This window comes from Rhodamnia argentea, chromosome 3 (assembly GCF_020921035.1).
Source record: "Rhodamnia argentea isolate NSW1041297 chromosome 3, ASM2092103v1, whole genome shotgun sequence".
In the NCBI taxonomy this organism is placed as follows: domain Eukaryota; kingdom Viridiplantae; phylum Streptophyta; class Magnoliopsida; order Myrtales; family Myrtaceae; genus Rhodamnia; species Rhodamnia argentea.
Window position 1 is genome coordinate 31,540,045 of NC_063152.1, and position 14,263 is coordinate 31,554,307.

The 14,263-nt window shown below is 43.9% G+C and overlaps 2 protein-coding genes across 2 annotated transcripts; both read right to left on the minus strand.

The window, feature by feature from the left end:
- Positions 1–4,729: 4,729 nt before the first annotated feature.
- On the minus strand, positions 4,730–8,801 carry LOC115746498. Its single transcript, XM_030682284.2, has 3 exons — positions 7,373–8,801; positions 5,564–5,681; positions 4,730–5,364 (listed from the first exon to the last, which is right to left on the minus strand). Exons 1-3 carry the CDS (start codon positions 8,147–8,149, stop codon positions 4,799–4,801), a joined length of 1,461 nt encoding a protein of 486 aa, XP_030538144.1. The 5' UTR covers positions 8,150–8,801; the 3' UTR covers positions 4,730–4,798.
- Positions 8,802–11,804: 3,003 nt separating this feature from the next.
- Positions 11,805–12,705, minus strand: LOC115746495 (dehydration-responsive element-binding protein 1E-like). Its single transcript, XM_030682280.2, has one exon. The coding sequence runs from the start codon at positions 12,675–12,677 to the stop codon at positions 11,922–11,924; it is 756 nt and encodes a 251-aa protein (XP_030538140.1). The 5' UTR covers positions 12,678–12,705; the 3' UTR covers positions 11,805–11,921.
- Positions 12,706–14,263: the final 1,558 nt, after the last annotated feature.

A 14,263-nucleotide genomic window follows, 5' to 3' on the forward strand; every position in this document is an offset into this window, starting at 1 on the left:
GAGAAAATGATATGCATATGTTGTTCTAAGTTAGGCATTATCTATTAGCATGTTCACTCCTAGAGTGAAAAAATAAAATAAAATGTCTTTACCACTCCTGTCCTCTCACAGTTGCAAAGGATCATGCATGAGCAGATTTCATGCATCTGATCTAACAAGTAATTCGAAATTATGTAATGTGATAGATGAATTCATTATTCGAAAGACAGGAAAAAAAAAAAAAAAGGAATGTTTGTTGGACTAGAGATGAAGTTAAAGTCACTATGGGCGAGGTAAATGAAACTAAAACTATGAAGTGAGACCCGGTTGAGCCGAGTCGGCGTAACCCATTTTGTATGATTTAACTTGGTTGGTGAAATTTTCGAAACTCGACCTCGACCCAGTGCAAAATAATCTGCATCCTCGAACACGGGATCAAGAACAACCTGATTAAGTCATGGAATAGAAGCCAAGCATAAGTATTTTTATACAAGTCTCCCATACTTATAAGAATCTTTGCACGTTACAGACAACATGCGACAATTGTATACTCTTTAAATGAAGAATATCTTGTGCTCTTCGCGATAAAGAGTATACTTGTTTCAAATTTCTAATCACTCTAAGGTACCGTTCGTTTCGCGAAAAAAGAGACATTTTCAAAAAATATTTCTCAGAAAGTCATTTTCCTTGAACATAATAATATTTTTTTGGTGTTTGGGTAAAACCTAAAAATAAATAAAAGGAAAAAATTCCGTCGTTTGGTATGGAAATCTGACCGGAGAAAATTACCAAAAAATTTGAATTTTGAATTATCTTTTTCTCTTTGTTCTATCTCTGCCAGTTGCAAACCATAGCAATGGCTAGGGAGCTCGTCCCTCGCCTGTAGCCGAGGAAGAAGAAAATATAATAATTAAAAAGAAAAAGAAGGTGAATGAGTCTAAGGTGGAAAGACGAGGGAAAATGATTTCATCTTTTCAAAGGGAGGAAATCATTTTCTCCATTTTTGAATGTGTTTTTTGTCCATTGACCGAAAATGCTTTCCTTGACTAGTTTATTTTCTGTAAACTAAATGCCAAAAAATTCGAAATTCTTGGAATCCATATTTTGTGAAACAAACGATGTCTAAGTGAAGTATGTTATTGAGCTCGAGCTCGACCGCGACACGAATTGCCTAGCTACTTGTGTTTGTTCATAGCTCCTTTAGAAACACTTGGGTTTTTCTCAGATTCTTCCTCTGGCCAATTTGTTCTTCCTCCTCCATCTTTTTGGGGGCATACATGCTTGCGGGGTGTCATGCGGCGTTTGAAGAATTTGCGAGTGGGACTAATCAAGTGGCTAAGGTCTAGCGGGTCGGATCATGAACATTGACATTGGGCTTTTCACAACATTTACCTATGGGCCAGTGTTCTGTGGAGCCTCATCTTTATAGCAGCAAGAAAGGAGAATATGTCCAGCCCATTTTAGCTATTGTTTTTTCAGGAGAATGCATCTTCTATCTTGGGGATGCGGATCCCCTGCCATAGAGGGTTAATGGCCAGGGGTGACATAGAATGAAATCTGACCGTCCCTTCGCATTCCACGCCCCATATTATGCCACGTCATCCGGGTGAGGGCAGCTCAAATTTTGGGCGTGAAACCAACGTTTCCTAAATAAAAAATAAAAAAAATATATTTTTCTCTCTCCTCAAATCTTACAGATCGACCATCTCCCTCCTTCGTCCGCTTTTACCTCTTTTTCTCAAATTTCCTCAATCCTCCTCCTCCTTTCGCTCCGGTGACGCTCCTCTTCGACGCTAACATCCGCGGAACCGCTATTGACCTTCCCGACACCAAATCCGGAGGCGCGTCGGTGGCTTCGAACCCGAGCACATATTCATCTCTCTCTCTCTCCGCCGATTACGACTCCGTGTGGATCTCCTTGATTACAGGTTGGTGCTCGATCAATCTTCGCTTCCCTTCTTCGGATTTGGTTTCTATGATTCAGCATTCTTGAGAAGTTTTTAGGATTTTTCCTAAAAACTTTGGGCGTGAAATTTTGGGCGTGAAACCAACGTTTCCTAAATAAAAAATAAAAAATATATATTTTTCTCTCTCCTCAAATCTTACAGATCGACCATCTCCCTCCTTCGTCCGCTTTTACCTCTTTTTCTTAAATTTCCTCAATCCTCCTCCTCCTTTCGCTCCGGTGACGCTCCTCTTCGACGCTAACATCCGCGGAACCGCTATTGACCTTCCCGACACCAAATCCAGAGGCGCGTCGGTGGCTTCGAACCCGAGCACATATTCATCTCTCTCTCTCTCCGCCGATTACGACTCCGTGTGGATCTCCTTGATTACAGGTTGGTGCTCGATCAATCTTCGCTTCCCTTCTTCGGATTTGGTTTCTATGATTCAGCATTCTTGAGAAGTTTTTAGGATTTTTCCGTTTAACTCATGTTGGTGAGGTTGGGACTTTGCTTTGCATCTAAATGTACTAATTGGCTTGCCCTGAGCCGCTCTTAAGTAGACTAATACTGTGTTAAGAATGCTCAAAGACTTGAGTCGACTGTAAGAAAACATTTGGTATGTGTTATTGTAGTTCGTGGGAGTTAGTTTTACGTGAGTTGGGTGCTTAAGAATAGAACCTTCCTTTTCAATTTGCCTCTTCAGCTTGTTTGCCATTGAAGAAGTTTATTTTGACAGCCCATAAAGGACAGTAAAAATTGCTGTGCATATGATTGTTTCCTAACAACCAATCAATTTAAGAGCGTTTCCTCGATCGAGGTTTTTGCGAAAAAGTGAAGTAATATTGTCACAAATGAAATGGAAGATTGCATTTGCCACATCCACATTCCGTATTCATTATCCGTGTTGTGTCCATATTGAAATCATCAAGATTAGCAATGCCTATGAATTGCCGAGTACCTTTTGTTTTCGTCTCTCAAGCTTCTCGGATGTTAAAGCATGCCGTCCAAAATTGGTCCGGAGCGACGCCTCCCTCCAATTTCTAGTTTTTTTTATAGGCTCTTTCCTTTTCTATTTCAAGGACATGGAAGCTTGTCTTAGATGAGGAAATTTTGCTATAAAAGGAATTTGGGAACGTCAAATGAATTGTTTGGACTAAAATTGGTCGAAAGAAAGCAGCTGCTGGTCTTGGCCAGGGCTTTCATACTCTATATCTAGTCACTAGAACAACTTTGAGACTTCAAGGCCCTGCAAGGACACATGAATAAATTTCTTCAATGGCAAACAAGCTGAAAAGGCAAATTGAAAAGGAAGGTTCTATTCTTAAGCACCCAACTCACGTAAAACTAACTCCCACGAACTACGCTAACACATACCAAATGTTTTCTTACAATCGACTCAAGTCTTTGAGCATTCTTAACACAGTATTGGTCTACTTAAGAGTGGCTCAAGGCAAGCCAATCAAGTACATTTAGATGCGAGCAAAGTCCTAGACTCACCAACATAAGTTAAACAGAAAAATCCTAAAAACTTCTCAAGAATGCTGAATCATAGAAACCAAATCCGAAGAAGAGAAGCAGAGATTGATCGAGCACCAACCTATAATCGAGGAGATCCACACTGAGTCATAATCGGCGGAGAGAGAGATGGATATGTGCTTGGGTTTGAAGCCATCGACGCGCCTCTGGATTTGGTGTCGGGAAGGTCAATGGCGGTTCCGCGGATGTTGGCATCGAAGAGGAGCGTCACCGGAGCGAAAGGAGGGGGAGGATGGATGAAATTTGAGAGAAAGAGGTAAAAGCGGACGGAGGAGGGAGAGGGTCGATCTGTAAGATTTGAGGAGAGAGAAAAATATATTTTTTATTTTTTATTTAGGAAACGCCGGTTTTGCGCCCAAAATTTGAGCTGCCCTCACCCGAATGACGTGGCATAATATGGGGCGTCAAATGCGAAGGGACGGTCAGATTTCATTCTATGTCACCCCTGCCATTAACCCTATATGGCAGGGGATCTGTATCCCTTTCTTGGCTAGGACAATTAATGTCCAAAGAAGGAAAAAAAAAAAAAACGATTTCCACTCCTATTCTCATTATTTAAAAAACACGAAATTGGAACTTCAAATTTCACATCCATCATGCTCATGTACACTCGAGTGCTTGGGAGCACTCGAATCACAGACTACCTTACACGAGTCTCACCTAACCCAACGTGCTTGTTGCGTACATAACATATTCATTGGTACATTACATTACAACTTTGTTTTAATTAGTCAAACCAGCTTAGCCTTACACTTTGCACCGTGCATGTTTTCACCAAAAACTTTGGGAGGAAAAAAACGATGGGCCTCAATAGATAATTTTTCGATTTTTTTTCACCAAAAATAGTTTTGAAGAACATTTTCATACAAACATCGTGACGAGCTTGGTGCTTTCTAAATGTGATCGCTTTGCATGCACGATGCATGAACGAAGAATCAAAGATGTGCTTCATCAAGAACATGCACGGATTCTTGTTGCAAATTTCCCCAGCTTTGAAATTTGATTATGTTCCATATCCTACTACTCTTATCCACTAGGTTAGCCAATGTATGTGTGTGCATTTTGCCCCCCATCTTGGACCCTTTTGCCAACATTTGCAATCAATGTCGCTCCCTCAAGTTATGGTCCCTCCATGATGGAGTGAATTATTTTATGGGCAACAATACCATTCAAAAATTGATTCATACCCGTCAAAAGGACAGAGAAGAGACAGCTCTCAGCTCCTTTTTCAATCAACACTTCAAAATTGAACTAGCGAATGCTCTCATCCAAGAAGAACAAAAAAAAAGGAGGGGGGAAATCAACCTAATTTATTCCTCTCTAATTTCCACATTTTTTCAGCTAAAGATAATATCAAGCAAGACTTCATCCATCACATAACTCCAAACCTCAACCTCCAAGTCCAAAGCAACTCCCATCTTTTCTTCACCCACATCTCTCCATCTCTCTCTCCTCTCCATGTCCTTAATGTAAGCATCCCTCCCATCTTCAACCTCCCATCCTAGAAACACTTCCTGGGGTTGTCCCTTGATCCAACCATCAGCTACCTTCAGCAGTTCGGTCTCTAGTTCATCCGATGATCCTCCGATCGCGATCTTGTTCGTGCCCTCCTCCTCCTCCAGCCTCTCTCGAAAGAAGTCCAACAGGAGAATGTCCACCTTCGAGACGAAAGACGGGTTAACTCCCATGGTGGCATCAAGCAATTCTCGAATCTTTTCTTCGATTTCGGTTTCGCCGTCTTGATCCTCGGTAAGAACGCTCGGGCTAGGGGTCAAGCTCGAGTGCTGCACCAGAGATTCGCCTTCAAGCTCCGATAAGGCGATCCTCTTCTCCAGCTGTACCGGCTTCAGTCGAGAAAGCCTCTCGCACCGGCGCGCCTTGTGCTTGGGCCTCTGCTTAGCACCTGTTCATCACAAACATCGTACCTCCAGTTATGTAATGCACACAAGAACTTTGACTCTCATTCGAAGTTAACCACAATAACTTTTTTTGGACCAACTAGTTCAGGAAAATAGTGAGTGAACAGTTTTAGGTTATCGTCCAACAATGTAGGGTTTAGCACCATTGCAGAGAGAGAGAGAGAGAGAGAGAGAGAGACCGACCTCCAATGCGCGAGGGGCTCCAACCAAAGGGTGAAGCAATGTCTTCATCATCCTTGAATGGACAGTCCAACACAGACACTGGACTGAACTGCTCCTTCTCCTCATTAGGCCATTCTTGCTGCGTAAAATGAACAGGCATTAGCTAAAACTTACAGGCACAAATTGCAAGGGAAGAGAGGGAATATAGTTCAGATTTGCCCTGCAATTATGTGTCCATTCTCCATATATTAGATGCCCAAGTGCACATATGACCTTCAAATTTCATGCAAAACAATCTCAGAGGTCCTCAACACTTTGTCTTTTTTTCCTCAGTCAGGTTCTGTCAGTTTAATTTCCATCATCGAGGATACGAAAGCTAGATGGTCTACCGCACGACCCGGTCGGTTCAAGTCACGAACCAATTTACTTCGACAAAATAAAGGAAAATGACGGCGGCGGCGGTGACAACAATGATGTTAGAAGGCAATTCAAAAGGTACTTGGTCTCTAACGCTGCCCATTTGGTGCTGAACATGCTGAAGCATGTTCCATGTCCCCAAAAATGAAATATTTGATGAATGTCCTTGACTTTAAAGGAGCCCAACTCTATTTTAATGGGATGACATCCTTCTTGAAGAAGTTATTTAGCGTTAATCCGATGCAATTATTGCTTGACTTTTACCTAAACAAAGAGAAGTCAAAAAGGAAAAGGATCCAATCACCCTAATAATGACATCCTTCTTACCCAAAAAAAATAATAATAACAACAACAGCATCCTAATTATTTTTTTCACTCAATCACATCGAGTTTTACGTGACTAACGGTTTGAAGCGAAAATAAAAGTAAGCTCATACAAATAATAAAATGAAAAATTCGAATCCAATGGCAGCAACACACTAGCCAACAAGAATCGACATCTATCCACTTGACTTATCTACATTTCATCCTAGTCGGTCCAATTAATTTATGTCTATTTTTGGCTTTATTAAATTGCCCTTCCTACTTACTATACACAGGAGACCAGCACCTAACTATGGCACATAAAATAAATGAAACTTATCTATTATGAATTTAAATTGAAACTCCATTTCTGGACGGGCAAAAAAATTTCCACAACCACCTAACACAAAATCGAGTGCTGCACTTTATTGACCAAAAAAAAAAAAAGTGCTGCACTTTAAAAAAAAAATTATTCCGCAGCGAAGGTCGCAGATCAACGCACACGTGGCGAGCCGAGGGAACCTTATTCGGCGGAGGGGGGATCTAGTATTCCGCGCAGTATGGATATTAATGGTCTTGCACTATTCGACGCCGTTGATTCCGCGTAGACAGGTCTACACGTAGCGGGATCTAGGGCCTTGAAAAGCTCGATGGGATTCCATTGCACCGTCCCGAGAAATACCATATTATTTCCCGAGACATGTAGAACCAACCACACGTGGAAGCTATGCAACCGGCAGCTCCAGCTGTCTTTGTCGTGTAATTTCCACATAGGTCCCTCGGTTTTTTTTTTCCTTTATTATTAGCCTATTTACCCAAATTCTTCAAAATAATCAAAGACAAATTAACATTAATTTGCATGAATTACACCAATGCTCTAATACCATTTTCTTCTGTCCATAATTAGATAATTCACGTTGATATAGAAATCGCCAGATTCATGAAAAGAAAAAATTGATAATAGACATTTATGAAGAAGTGTCAATGAAAAATTACTCTCGCGAGTATACCGTACTTGTTAGTAACTTCTTGGATGTCGTTTTAATCACGTTGCTTGCTCACTTATAATAGACATAGGCAAAATTTTAATTGAACTCTGTTGGTGTTTACCTTAGAGCAGGTGGGGGTTGCTGTGATGGAATCCTGGCCGTGTGTTGCGCCTACTTTATCGCTGACCTTCTCATCGTGTGGTCCCCTCCGCTCTAAGCCCTTATCCTCCAATACGACCTCGTTTCGGCGTGCGGAGATTTCCGAGTCGCCGCTCGGACAGCGGACCAACTCGGCCGTGAACTCGCTGCTGTCCCAGCTGCTACTGTGCTGGCGGTTGTTACTACTGCTGGAGCTTGTGGATAACCTGTGAGGTGCGATTGCCGAGTTGGCATTCCGATCGGAGGACGGCGGCGGCCGCTTCTCGATGGACCTCCGCCGTCCAATCTCCTCGCCGCCCCCCTCTCGTCTCGGCGTTTTCTTCCAGAAGCTCCACTTCCACAGCTTCCGCGAGAGGCTCCGTGGCAAGAGCCCCTTGCGGCTGCGAACTTTGCTCTTCTTCGCCACGTTGCCCGACGGAGACTTGGTGGAATGAAACTGGAGGAGTTTCACGGCGTTGAGGACCTTGACGGAGGCTCCCTGCAGAACAGAGGCCGTCGCCGGAGAGCGCGAACTGCTTCTCCGCGGACGTCGTTTCGAGGGGGTCGAGGGTGGTGCCGCTTTGAGGTCGATCTCGAGGAGGAATCGGACGGTGGTGCAGCACTGTCGGCGGGGGAAGGATTTGAATCCGTTGGATGAGCAGGAGCTCATGTCATCCCGCAAGTAGTCCTTGAGCATCAGAGGGCGCGGGTCGATCTTGAAGGACTTCCGGTGGTGGAAATTAACGGTGGTTATTTCCATGGCGGGATTGGGAGCTTCTTTAGCAGAAAGTTCAAAGCTTTTTCAAGAAACTTTTTCAAGTGGGGGGAGAGAGAGAGAGAAGATATGGGACTTTCTTAAAGAGAAGTAACTATGTTCTTTCGTATGACTTCGAGTGGAGTTTATGAGAAAAGGCAGGAATTGCTGGAGAGACAGAGATTGAGCGCTCTTTCTGAAAGGTTCTTGTCAAACAGAAGAAGCATTTATGGCAAAATGCTGAATGCTCGTGGAAAAGGAAATTACAGAGGAAAATTTTCCCATAAATTCACCATCTGAACTGCTTTAACACTGCATTGTCAGACGTACATGAACAGAGAGGGAGACAGAGACCAATGAGAAATGAAGCTGAAGCTAAAGCTGAGAAAAATGGTGGCGAGAGGGAGTGAGGGGAGAGAGAAGAATTTATAGTAGCCAAAGTGAAGGGGGGAGAGAGAGACATAGAGGTAAGTTCCTAGCTATAGCTCAGTGAAGATCTCAAGGTGAAGGGGGGAGAAATATTAACTGACAGGCCCGCATTATTTTGTTGCAGAATTTGACAGAGGAAGCAGAAGGAGAAGTGGAGAGAAGAACAGGAGAAGAAGCTTCATCCGAGCTTCTTCTCCTGAGGCGATGGGGGGTTTTTTGAATCGCAAGTTTGGTTATCTTATTGTCATGGATTTGAAAGTTTTGACAGAGATCTCCAAAGAAACATATAAAAATTGGGCCTTTTGAATTGAATTGAATTGAATTGAATGGGGTTGGCTTTGGACGGGAGTGAGACCGGAAGTTGACTTGCAGAATCAGATGGGCATTCGCCATTCGCCATCTCCCATGCTCGCTGACCACACTTCCCGCACTTGAGCACGTGTGCAAGTCATTTTTCGTTTGGCTTCGACAATTACATAAGAAGAAGAAGAAGAAGAAGAGCGCAGCAGAAAATGAAAAACACCTGCCACTTTTGATTGTGCACGTTGGTACTGCAGATCCGAGCCGATTCGGCGCTGCCATGGGCCTTCCCTCAGTCGTACACTGTACGAGAGAGAGAGAGAGAGAGAGAGAGAGAGAGAAAGAGAGAGAGAGAGAGAGAGATTTGTTTGTTCACTCTGCTTTTCTCTGTTTTTTTAATGAAGTGAAGACTGACTCCCGCAAAAATCATGTAGAGCTATAAAGTTTGTGAAGGGGAGATTCAAGATGGCTGTTCCTCTATACTCTCTGATTAGATCTCCTTTCGGTTAAACAAGTCAAGCATTTTCCTCGGAAAAAATTAGAGATGGTGAAGCAGTCGTTGCTTCACCGTTTTAGGTTAATATTTTCCTTTTTCCTTTATGAGTTGTCTCGGTCCGACTCCATGTATTAGAACATTTAACTCCCGGGTCAGAGATTGGACCTTTTAAACTCCACTTCTTTTATCGAGCTCTCTTTGAAAAGCATGTTTGGATATACTGACGTGCTACCACTTCCCGTTCAGTAGCAGCTGAAAGACAGAGATTTTATAGGTGTTCTACCTGAACCAATTTTGATGAGAGTTTAATCAATGTTCCACCCTCTGAATGTGATGGTGAGGATTTGCTAATCTGGGCCAGCAACAGCAATGGTTCTTTCACATTTAAAGAAGCGCAGGAACTAATGGCGCCAACACAAGAAATGATGACTAATCGACTCTAGAGTTTAGTGTGGAAATGGGATGGGCCGCAAAGAATCAAAAGCTTCTTGTGGTTGATCTCTCACTAGTGTATGCTCACTCATAGCAGATTCTTGTTGTGCAGTATGACCATACTCTCCGGAGACAATTATGCATGTACTTAGAGACAGTAAGTATGCAAAGGCAATTTGGCAAAAGTTTTTACCTACAAGTTTTCGGAGCAATTTCTTTACTCAAGACTTACCTATCTAGTTCTTCAACTAGCATCCAAGAGGACTGGTCACTTATTTTTGCAGTAACTTGTTGGCACTTCTGAAACTAAAGGAATAAACGATTATTTGAGAAAGATTTTTGTCTCATCGGAGAACCCTTGTACCTGATTCTAATTCATGTTAAGGGCATTTTATTGGTTCGAGTGGCAAAACATAGATTATCTCCTCAAATAGAGAAAAGAGATAAGTTTGTGGGTTGGAGTGCTCCTCCAACTGGTTGGTCAAGCTCAATTCTGATGGGGCCTCTAAAGGCAACTCGGGCCTACTTTTTGTTTTTAGTCAAACAGGCCTTGCTTCAGTAGGTGGATTTCTGCATAATGACTAGGGCAACCGGCTCGCTGGATTTGCTAAGATTGTTGGAGTTTGCTCTACGCTCAAAGCAGAACTATGGGGTATCCTCTTGGGTCTTAAAATGACCATTTCTTTGAGCATCCCTAAACTTATTATGGAAGTAGACTCGCAAGCTACTATTTCACTGCTCCGGAAATTATCCCTCTCTGAACTTTGGTGATATGCTCATTTCTTAGATTCAGAAACTTTTATTGTATTTTCAGCATGTCAAATTTTTGCATAATTTGTAAGGAAGGAAACTCATGTGCTGATTGGTTAGCAAATTGAGTTATTCACTCATGTTATGTAAATGATACTTTAGTTTTAAATAGGCCATCGAGACGTTTGATTTCTTTATTGTTAGGAGATCATGATCAAGTTTTGTTAGGCGAGTTTTTCGTTCGGCGAGTTTGGTATGACATTTGGGCTTCGTCCCTTTCATTATCAACAAATAAAATAAAATAAAATAAAATGATAATAGCAGTTTGTTTCATAGGCTTTATCATATTTAGGCGGAAAAGTCTAGTAAGACGTTCAAAATGACTCTCGACGGGAGGATCCAGACTATTCAAGAAGAAGCGCATCATCCTAATCAAATTCACTTAAATTGTTTAGCAACTGTTGAAGGGATTCAAAAGGCAACATTATGGTTCCCACTTTTGGCTATCCAACCTTCCGAATGATGTCGCGTTAGAAAGCTTGTTCCAAGCCTCACAAGACCTCACCTCAGTAGCACAAACGGTGATTACTAGTTCCGACAACGAAATCCTTCAGTCTCCGCCTCTTTCAAAGCACAAAACGAGAGATTCTATCAGCTATTCATAGTCAATTTTGGCCACACCAAATTCTTGAATGTATCGCCGACACTCACAAAAAAAAAATAATAATAAAGGAAGAAGAAATCTTGAATGTTTCTCTATGGTATGGAGAGATCCGATGGAGCAAAAACGTTGTGGGCCGAAAGCAAAGGCAAAGGCAAGGACATTTAGGCCTAGGCCCAGTCAATATCATGGACTGTCCGATCTTTGTCCGACAATTCAACGTTCTTACCTGATCTGGAAGGCCAATTGCATCCTGATGTACTAGGTTAGGTACGCTCTCTCTGTCTCTCTGTCTCTCTCTCTCCCCGTCCGTGTTCGCTGCGCGTGCGTGCACGGAATTCATTCCCCGTTCTCCGGTCCGCTGCTCGCTAGTCCAGGTACAGGTACATCGCTTTCATTGATAACGTGGGTCCCATGTTTTGGTAGGTTTTCTCAAAAATATTTTCTAAAATGAAGCATATTCCGGGAAACAAAATGAAGCTTAAAAGTGTCCATTCTTTCTCTCCTTAATAAGTAAGCCAAACTATATAGCCCGCATTGCCATGCAATACTCTTTCCAAACCCCAGAGGCAGGTATAGACAGAATTATCACTCTGACCAGACAACAAAAGTCAACGAACGAGACAATGATTCCACCAGAAGAAAAAAAAAAAAAACCAGGTGCCTCGCCTGTCCCAAACAACTAAGCTGCGTAATTTACATCGTCGTCGTCACAAGGAGTAGCTCCACAGGGAAATATCTGCATGATCGCTGTCCTCATCGGAGTTCCAGCTGAAATGAACGCTGGCATCGTGTGGCGTCGGAGATAGAAGAGGACCCTCGAGCCACTTCTTCATGTCGAACCACGTCGTCTCTTCAATCTCCATGGAGTCGCACTCTCTCTCTTGCTTGACCATTTTATGATGATGATGATCATCATCATCATCTGGAGCACCCACACTTGCCTCTCGGCCGGTGCATATGCTCCCTCCGCTGGCTTCGCCCCCCGAAGAGACCGCCTCCTCGGCATTGGCAGGCCGGAACGCCTCGGCCGCAGCCGCCGCGGCCCTCCGTATCTCGGCCGCGTCGTGGGACGCCGGGGCGGGAAGGCGCCAGGCGGAGTCGGCGAAGTTGAGGCACGCGCCGCCCTGCCTCCCACGGAGGGCCAGCGCGGCCACGTCGTGGGCTCGCGCGGCCATCTCCGCTGTCGGGTACGTCCCGAGCCATATCCGGGTCTTCTTGTTGGGCTCCCGGAGCTCGCACACCCACTTGCCCCTGTTCCGCCGCCGGACCCCCCGGTACACCGGATGCCTCGTCTCCTTGAAGACCCTCCGCCCAGCTGGCTTCTTCGGCCTGCTCGACGCCAGCACCACGACCCCAACCTCGTCAGAGCACGCGGGGTGGCTAGGGGAGGATTCCGATGGCGGCGACGACGACGACTGCTCCGGCACCAGCACGTCCGACTGTAGTTGCATGGAAGTGTTCATGAAGAATATGGCTACGCTTGAAGATTTTGACTTCGTGAGTGATGGTTGAGAGACATGGACATATATACAGTAGATGGACTGAATGGGTCCCACCCCGCTTTGGTGCGGTTTGGACACGGGACAAGGTGTGAAAGAGGACGCTAAGTGGACCCCGCAGTGGCAGTTTTTTTTTTCGTACTTATGGATTTGACCAGACAAACTATTACTATTGGACAAAAACGCGGACATTTTCAACGTGCCAGAAATAGGGGGTCCTTTTGCGGCTGAAAAGAAACGACGCGTGGTTTTCACTTTTCATAGTCACCATTAAAAGAAAAAAAAAAGTTCGCAACTAACATATTTGGGGACGTGTCATACTCGTGTTCATAATTTAGGGCAGCATGAAACATCATTAATTCTGATTTCGCGTGTTAGATAATTGGATTACGGATTGCCTAGCGTCATGTGCGTGACGTGCAAATGGACAGGGCTTGATATTTGCTATCATGACGTCCCAACAAGCCGGTCATATACATCGATCTGAATTTTACTTAATACTAGTATAGAATATTCGTGTTAAAAAGTGCGTGTCCGCTATCGAGTGAGGGTGGGATACGTGTTCTTCAGAAATTCGATAGGTAAAGAGGATGGTGGTTAATTGGCACAAACAATGTCCCCATTGAGCATCGTCGCCATAACTATTGGCGGTCCGAACCGTCGACGTCAAAAGCTAGGGAATTTCTTCACTCGAGGTAATTAAGACACAAACCGATCAGAGATTCGCTCACGTGGTGATCCGAACTCGCGACCCGTCGTCGTACTTAGGGAAGAAGCAACTATGCCCAAAAAGAAAAAAGAAATCGGTGGACGTAGACAGCCTTATCTTTTGGTCAACTGGTGCTTTCTTATGTTGGACCTTTTGTCGGACTTAGTCTTCATCCCCTTGGTCAGCTAAGTTCAGAGTTCTCCCCGCAGAAGAAATGAGCGTAGACGATTCACGGGAGATGTGCAGCACGTGGCAAGTTGGATGGTTCTTGCGACGTATCATGTTGCGTGTGCGTTCCGCTGTTGATCGATTCGGAATCACGGACGGTCGTCTCGGTCCACTCTATGGATAACCCACACCCCCCCCGGCCCCCCTCCCTTTCCCTTTCCCACGTGTTCTTCACAAATATGTTACTCAATTTGGCTCCGACACCATATGTTCTTTAATCCTCGTTGCTACGATGATATTGATTATCCGTGATCATCAATCACCTTGTGAACTAGATCGAAGTAAGCTGTCCGCTTTGGCCTCAGGAAGATTATGTTGTCGCAACGATTAAAAATAGGTCGTGATTAGAGGTGTCGGCCTCTTCCCGGTAATCCAAAAACTTATGCAAGTTAAAACATTGATCGCAGAAACATTGGAACTTTGACGACGGATTGTACCTAATCGATCTTGAATCGAGAATGATACCGTTAACCATCCGCTGCCTCCGATCGCCGGACCACCATCTATCTTCTTCCATTAACAACTCATTTAATAAAATTTGACTAACCCATATTGACACCTCTAGTCGAGACATGGGGCCATAGCACGATGAGGTTGTAGGTAGTGATAGTAA

What these genes read in the sequence shown, in the direction of transcription:
- LOC115746495 (XM_030682280.2), bottom strand. Translation starts at nt 12,677, where the DNA reads ATGAACACTTCCATGCAACTACAGTCGGACGTGCTGGTGCCGGAGCAG.
- LOC115746498 (XM_030682284.2), bottom strand. Translation starts at nt 8,149, where the DNA reads ATGGAAATAACCACCGTTAATTTCCACCACCGGAAGTCCTTCAAGATC. An exon ending in CAACCCCCACCTGCTCTAAG is followed by an intron (nt 5,682 to 7,372) that starts GTAAACACCAAC and finishes CATTTTACGCAG; the next exon opens with CAAGAATGGCCTAATGAGGA. An exon ending in GAGCCCCTCGCGCATTGGAG is followed by an intron (nt 5,365 to 5,563) that starts GTCGGTCTCTCT and finishes TGTGATGAACAG; the next exon opens with GTGCTAAGCAGAGGCCCAAG.